At 40.6% G+C, this 8487-nt stretch overlaps 1 protein-coding gene across 1 annotated transcript in view; it reads right to left on the bottom strand.

Annotated features, from left to right (window-relative positions):
- IRAK3 (interleukin 1 receptor associated kinase 3) overlaps nt 1-8487 on the bottom strand; it is a 55291-nt gene that overhangs the window by 46286 nt on the left and 518 nt on the right. Inside the window, exon 2 of the mRNA XM_015567748.1 lies at nt 5776-5896. Within this exon, the coding sequence (XP_015423234.1) occupies nt 5776-5896 (121 nt within the window). The remainder of the gene's footprint in view (nt 1-5775; nt 5897-8487) is intronic.

Below are 8487 nucleotides of genomic sequence, written 5' to 3'. Positions count from 1 at the left end.
CCATGTTCATAGGAGCACAACTTACAATAGCTAAGATTTGGAAATAGCCTAAGCATCCATCAGCAGATGAGTGGATTAAAAAACAGTGTTACATCTACACAATGGAATATAATGAACACTGTAAACTGATGAACAAAAATATATCCAGAGAAAGAGAAGCATCGAACAGACCATCAAACTTTAGAGGGAGGGCAGGGTAGGGGGATGTATAAGAGATCAACCAAAGGATGTGGATGCATGTATATAAGCATAACCAATGGATACAGACACTAGGGGGGTAAGGATATGTGCTGGGGGGGTGGACATGGCTGGGGAGAGGTCAATGGGGGAAAAAGGAGACATATGTAATATTAAATGTAATACTTTAAACAATAAAGAATTTTTTTAAAAGACGGTACATCTACACAATGGAATACTACGCTGCTGTAAAAATAAAAAAATATTTTAGAATATTTATAGAAGTAATCCTGTTATTTGCAGATTGTTAGTATTTCCTACAACTTGTGATATTATACTACGTTAGTACAGTTTTGGTAATATTATTATATTTAAAATCTTTTTTTCTTGAAATATTAATGTTTATTATATGTAATGTTATTATATTTAAAATTGTTTTTCTTGAAATATTAATGTTTATTGCACATAAATGGCTAATTATTTTGTATCTACAATCCGATAATAGATTTATTTTGTATATTGTAAAAAATAAAATAAAAAAATTAAAAATATGCTGTAGCAGACCATTATTTAAAACCACTTTTTGGAAGGAAATCTTTCACAATATAAGATATAAAGTTGACCTGCGGAGCTCAAAGATTAGATTATCTGAAGATACTGATTGCTAAATAATCTTTGGGTGCTCCAAGGTGCTGTTTTGAGAGGCAGGACTCTCTAGGTAGTGCTAACCGCTGGGGAATTCAGATGCAGAAATCACTCTCCATATGCAAATATGTGTCAGAAGGGGTTTTTTAGAATAATGCAACACACCCCTATTTGGAGCTTTTTTATTTGCATTTTACCACATGCTAAAACCTGTAGGAAATTAACACTACAGTCCCACAAAGTTTGTTTTGAGATAACATAATGAGACAAAGATAAGTTTGCCTCTTCTTTCTACAAAACACATAAAAAAATAGTCATTTTTTAAAAAACACACATTTGAAATGGAAGATATTTTTAATTGAAAAAAAAGGTAAAACAAATTTCAGAAGTGTAAGTTAGCTGAACTTCTCTTTCCAGACCGAAGCAATCATCCCCACTAACTAAGAAATTTTATAAGAAACAATACTTATCCATACCTAGGCTTATCTGTACTTGTTACTCCAATACCTGAGTAGGACTCATAACTTAATATCTGGAAAGGGCTGTGCATGATTTTCCAGGTATCCCTCCATCTGTCCTGCTTTCTCAATCTCAGACCTAGGGAAGGACTTAACATTACCTCTGGGAGAGAATTTAAGAACAGTTCACTCTCAACACCGATGTTTCAGTCTGGAACTCAGAGTCCGTACCCAGGTGATAATCAGTACTATTTTCCCACACTGTCTTCCCTTGTTAACCTCTTTATAGCATCTGGATAGAGGTTGCCTATATTAAATTGGAAAATTCTTATAAGCAGAGACCACGATGTTGTACAATGCTTTGTCTAAGATTCTGCCCAGGAATATTTTGGATGTTTCACTAACATCTGTCTGTTCATTAATTCATTCAATCAACAGATATTTACCGAATGCCTACTCTGTACCAGGTACAATTTTAGACGCTAGACGAGTATGCAGAAAACAAAGCAACAAACATACCCTGCCCTCATGAAGCTTTTTTTTTTTTTACCAGATAGTACAGTCTATGTTCATAACATCTCCATTTTTATTCATTCATTCATTCGTTTCTAAATATTTATGGAGCTTCAGCTATGAGCAGCATGCTATGCTAGGCTCTGGGGACACAGGATTCCCTGCTCTCAGGAAACTTCCAGTTGAGCTGGGGAGGCATGCCTATAAAGAAACACCAAGTGGTAAGGGGAGCATTTATTGTGTGCACGGCTACCCAGATGAGAGGCTGGGTCTGGCTGAGGGAGACATTTTTCATGATGCTTATTGCTAAATGGATAATAAAGACATAAAGTATGTGAAGAAGGATAAGTGACATGGAGAAAAATAAAGCAGGAAAGAAGCATAAGAGTGGTTAGGGTAGGTAATAATTCATCAAAAACATGAAGGAAGTGAGGAAGTAAGCCTCAATGTTGCCTGCAGGAAAAATATTCCTTGCATGTCCAAGGAGACCAATTGAGCAGAAAAGAAGTGAGTAAGGCGATGTAGGACTTTGGTGTTAACTGTGAGATGAGCAGCTAGTGAAAGGTTCTGAATAGGATAATGATATAATATACTTTACACATATATTTTACTCACTGGCTTCTGTGTTGAAAAGAGACTGGGCCAGGGCAGCAGCATGGAGCCTGCTGAGGAGGCTGCTGAAATTATCTAGGTGGGATCTGATGGTGGTTTGAACCAGGATGGCTGTGGTGGTAGCGGTAAGAAGTTGTCAGATTATTAGATTGATCCTGAAGGCACAGTCAACAGCCTTTGCTGAGAGACAGGAAGTGGTTTGTGAGAGAAAGCAAGAAGTCACAGAAGACTAATATTTTTGGCTTGAACAAATGAAGGACGGAGTTGCCATTACTGGGCTGGAGAAAAACTTTAGGAAAGGGAACTGGACTGTTCAGTTGGAGTTGTCTATCAAACAGGCAAGTAGATGGATGGGGCTGATGATCAAGAGAGAGGCCCAGGCTAGAAATTTGGGAGTTATTAGCAAAAAAAAAAAAAAAGGAATTGACAAGATAGTGGGTATAGTTATGTAGATACACAGAAGAGAAGAGGTCCATGCACTAACCCAGGGGCATTCTAGGAGATCAGAGGTCAAGAGGAACTGTAAAGAGAGAGAAGAATATAGAGTGTAATGTCCTAGAAGCAAAGAACATGCTTCAAGGAGGAAGGAGTGACCAAATGTGCCACATAAGATGAAGAACTGACCGATGATTCTGCCACGGCGACCTTGGAGGAGGGGAATTTCAGTGGAGCAGTGGGGAGGAAGCCTGACTGGAGCAGACTCAGGCAGAATGGAGGAACTGGAGCATAAATAGCTCTTTTTAGGAATCTATAATCATAAAAGAGTAATATGCTAGAATCAGGCAGGGAGGCAGGCAGGCGAGTGGTTAAGAGCCAACTGTCCCAGATTGCAAGAAGTTGCCGGCCGGGCTGAGGTACCCCTCCACCCCATGCATGAATTTCGTGCACTGGGCCTCTAGTATTATCATAAAGGGGAACAGAACAAAGGGCCATAACTTAGAGTAGAAGTGAGGTCTAAACAGAACAAGTAAAATGGGAGAAATAACATGGTGGTCAAAAGAACGCAGGCTCCACTCCACTCAGGGAGGGAAGCATAACTCTCTGTTCCTAAGTGTGGGCTGCACACAGTGACTTCCTTCCAGAGGGTATAATGTGGTCATGGGGGTGAGGGAGGGCAATTTAAAGTGAAGAACCTGACAGACACTACCTCAGCCATGGTTAACATCAACAGTGACAGGTCATGTAAATATCATGTACCTCTGATGTAATGTAGTGAAAGCGGTACTTTACCTCTGTGACCTACCTCTCCCAAATCCATAATCTCAATCTAATCATGAGGAAAACATCAGACAAATTTCAGTCAAGGGTCATTCTACAAAGCAGTAGACCAATACTCCTCAAAACTGTCAATGTCACCAAAAACTAGAAAAGTCTGAGAAACTATCACAGCAAGAAGAGCAGAAGGACACATGACAACTAAATGTGACGTGGTGTCCTGGATGGAACCCTGGAAGGCAGGAAGGATGTCTGGTAAAAATGAAGGAAATCTGAATAGTGTATGGACTTTAATAACAGTGTGTCAACAATGTAACAAATGTGTCATGCCAATGTAAGATGTTAATAATAAGAAAAACTGGATGCAGAGTATATGGGAAGGAAGGATATAGAATATATTGAAACTCTTTGTACTATCTTCTAAATTTTTCTGTAAATTTAAAACTGTTCTAAACAATTCTATTTAAACATTTATTTATTTTTTAAAAATATATTTTTATTGATTTCAGAGAGGAAGGGAGAGGGAGAGAGAGTTAGAATCATCACTGATGATGAGAGAGAATCATTATCAGCTGCCTCCTGCATGCCCCACACTGGGAATTGAGGCCACAACCCAGGCATGTGCCCTTGATCAGAATTGAATCCGGGACCCTTCAGTCTGCTGGCCGATGATCTATCCACTGAGCCAAACCAGCCAGGGCAATTTAAACATTTCTTTATAAAGAGCATAAGTGGCCCTAGCCGGCTTAAAAACATATTTAATAAAACAATTAAATGAATAAATAAGAGCATAGCTAGGCTCTGGACTCTGACCTTCTGGTTAGAATCCTGTGATTTACTGGACTATGGTTTGAGGTAAATTACTTAAATTCTCTGACAGTTTCTCTGTCTGTAAAATGGAAATAGAAAGAATAACAACCTCATAGATAAATAAACGAGTGTGAAATGCTTAACACACAGTATATGGCAAATAGTCAACACTCACTAGATGGCAGCTATTATTATTATTATGACTATCTAAAATCTTTATTGAATACTCAAATACACATTTAATGTGATTTTACATTTAATTTGTTTTAAAGTGATTAATTTTTTTCTATTATAATTTTATTTCCTATTTGAGCAGAAGAAAATTGAATATAACTATTATATAGTATTTGTAAAAAGGGTTTCCTTCTCATTGTATTATTGAAGTGCTCCAAAATATTTAATTCAAATACCAGTCTATTGTAATGGACTGAAATGAGTTGTGACCAGAGGCTCTGTATACATGACACCGTGTCTATAAAGTAGTATAAGATAAATACCATTTTCTAATGAGAGCTCTACTTTCATTGTAAAACCAATAGAAACATCAACCAGAGAATATGTTACCTTGTGATGATACTCTTTTAAATAACAATACTTGATACAATTGATTTGAAGATTCTTACATAGAATTTGTTTAAAGATAAAAAGAACTAAGTGGAGTGGTAAAAGAGTGTGGTGAAATAACTGTTACATTAGGATGCTATCAAAGAAGAGAATTTGACCTAAGTAATGGCTCCCAACCGGGCTGTGCATCACTTATAGGGCTTGGCAAAAAAAAACAGAAAGACGCTGGACCCTCCATGCAGACGTACTGTATCAACAGCTCCAGGGGTGGAGCCTGGACATTGGTATCTTTAAAAGATGGTATGGATTCCAGTTTGTGAACGACTGGTCTATCTTGTTGTGTATACCCTGATCATATCACATAGGCTACCACATGACTCGCCTTGGTCGGAGCTGCCTTTGTAAATACAGCCTGATAGTCACCATCATCAAGAATCATCATCAGCTCAAGACAGTCTTATCTGTGACTTTTTAAATTTTTTTATCTTTATTGTTTAAAGTATTACATTACCTGTTACTATTACAGTTGTTGTTTATATGGAATTTTGGGCCCTCTGTTTCCTCAGGCTCTCCACTGTCTTGAGCATAAATAAAAGGGACTGTCTTCTTAATTCAGTCCCCCAACACTCTCCTCTCCCACTTCTAAGTCAAGTCTTCCCTCCCTGCACCTCTCCCCCTCTTTCTCGTTCAATGGCCAATAGAGAAACTCAGCATATTTAACACAGGCAGTTGCCCTCAACTACCCTGAACGGAGCCGGTCTTCCCTTCTTGCTGAGCCAACAATTCGTGAAGCAGATGGTGTGCTCCAAGTCTCCTGTCAGAGCTCTGTGGTCCAGGCTGTCAATAGACACCACCCCCTGCACAATGAACTGTAGCTGGAGAATCAAGAAGTAGGCGTTCCCCTATGACAGAATGAGTACACAAAGGAACAGTGGCCAGACTATATGTGAAAATGCAACTCTGACCCACATCATGTGTTAACCAGCCTAGAGAGCCAATCTACCACCTACAGGAACCAGTCCGGGAAGTCAAATCAGTATCTGTAGCCTCTAGTCCAGGAAGCCAAACAATAACCCTGTAGAAATCAGGCCCAAATGGTTAGGACTTGATTAATAACTAACAGCTTCCCTAAGTTTTGCCCCTGCTTTCTTGGGTAAATGGGAGAAAGTCAGATATGTACCCTAAACAATCACACAGAATGCCCCACTTCTAGTTAATCCCTCTACCGCGTCCTCATGCCAACAGCCTCCAATTAGGGCATATCTGAAGCCTCCCCTGTCTTCCACTATAAAGCTTTTCTACTCCTCTGCCTGCCTTGGCATCTCTGAGAAATGCAAGTGATGCTGGCTGACTTCCTTGCTGTGAATAAGGAGCCTGTGTTTGTTCTAGTGTGGATGGTCTTCATTTCTTTCCACAGGAGAACGGAGCTGTGGCTGTGGCTTAAAATGGCTCATGGGATTGTTCTTTCATGGCAGACATGGCCGTACTTAGGGAGGCTGGAGAGTGTAGCAGAAAGAGCACGGCGGTACCTGTGACTCTGAGGAAGTCATGGTTGGGAAGTCAAGTGGGAAGTATAGAGGGGCTGTGAGAGGGCACAGGCTCTGGATTCAGACTGCCAAGGTTCAAGTCCTGGCTCTGCCACTTCCCAGCTGTGTCAATTTGTCAAGTTAACTAATTTGTACCACCGTTTCCTCGTCTGTTAAAACGGTGGTGATGATATTATCACCGGCTTCATTGGGCAATTGGAAGAATTATAGGGGTAACCGATGTAAAATGTGAATATATGAATTTCGATGGTGAGAGAGAAGAGGGGAGAGAGGGGAAAGAAAGAGAGACCCAGCAACACTGGGCTGAACTTACTGGAAAGCCACAGTGGCCCTGGGCTGATTACTAACTGCCCTTTTTAAATGAGACATATGTGCTCCCCTTTCCAAGTTTCCACCAACCAGCCTCACTCATTTATAATACCTACCTGGCCTCATTTGCTACCTGTGGACTGGGCTAAATACATTTTTCTTTCACAAAATTAGTAACCCTAGGAAACCAGTGGGTGCAAAAACTGCCAATGCCATCATCCATTTCAAAAAGATCTGTTTGGGCCCAACCGGTATGGCTCAGTGGTTGAGTCTAACCATAAACCAGGAGGCCATGGTTAGATTCCCGGTCTGAGCACATGCCTGGGTTTCAGGCTTGATCCCAGTGTAGGGCATGCTGAAGGCAGCTGACCAATGGTTCTCTCTCATCATTGATGTTTCTATCTCTCTCTCCCTCTCCCTTCCTCTCTGAGATCAATAAGATATATATGTTTTGGGAGGGATCTTATTCCTCAAAGGTGTCTTAGAAATTTCTGTGTTTTCCAGAAATCAAAGACTCGGGTATACTTTTCTGAGGCATTTATTTAAGGGTTATAATTTAGAATTACAGAGCTTATGATATGCAAATAATTTTTATGTAACTAGAAGCCCAATGCCACATTCCAGAAAGTATGACCATATTCATGAACAATTACAATTTTTCCCCTCCTAGGCCTTCTGCTATTTTCATAAGAAAAACAGCACTTTTTGAGAATTAAGGCTAAGTTGTTTTGACATAATTGTTTTTATTTTCAACTAAAATTCAATGTGGCACCACAGAGTATCAAATCTAACCCCAAACGCCTGTGGTTAACAAAACAAAGATTTTTGCCTGAATCATTTCTGGCCTTCACACTCAACACTTCCCACCGGCAGTGTCTCAGCCTTCCCATGACTGCATAAAATGGGGTTTTGAAGCCAACTTTCCAGACTAAAATAAAAAGCCATTCTCTGCAGTGGTTCTCAACCTTCTGGCCCTTTAAATACAGTTCCTCATGTTGTGACCCAACCATAAAATTATTTTCGTTGCTACTTCATAACTGTAATGTTGTTACTGTTATGAATCGTAATGTAAATATCTGATATGCAGGATGGTCTTAGGCGACCCCTGTGAAAGGGTCATTCGACTGCCAAAGGGGTCGCGACCCACAGGTTGAGAACCGCTGCTCTAGAGCCTAAACTGTCATTCCATCGAATTGGGTAAATGAGATCATTAAGAAGACGGAGAGCCACGTTTATTACAAACCGCATTTCACTTTCGCATTTCACCTGCCATTTAAGTAAGGTGGTCACTTGAGAGTGCACTGAACACACCAGTCTCGGCTAATTTGACAATGACCAGAAAGCATCGCACAGACATGCTGGTTGACAGCACTCCGAGCGAAGGAAGACAGGAACGCTGGATACATATTAGATGGTTGCACGCGGCTTGCTGTTTTTGCCCAGCCTCTGCTCACTTACTCTTGCAGCCTTACTCCAGGCTTCTTTGAAAGAGAAGGGGCAGCTTTGGGGAGGGTCTCGGGGAGGTGGTGTCCTTCCAGGGCCAGGAAAGGGCAGCTTCCCCGTGGGAACCACCCAGAGGCGGCTGCATCCCGGGGCCCTTCCCCGCCGTCCAGGACCGCCCGCGCAGAGACGCCCAG

This window comes from Myotis davidii, unplaced genomic scaffold (assembly GCF_000327345.1).
Source record: "Myotis davidii unplaced genomic scaffold, ASM32734v1 scaffold523, whole genome shotgun sequence".
In the NCBI taxonomy this organism is placed as follows: domain Eukaryota; kingdom Metazoa; phylum Chordata; class Mammalia; order Chiroptera; family Vespertilionidae; genus Myotis; species Myotis davidii.
The sequence above is the reverse complement of the archived record's forward strand: the minus strand, read 5'-3'. Positions and strand labels throughout refer to the sequence as shown.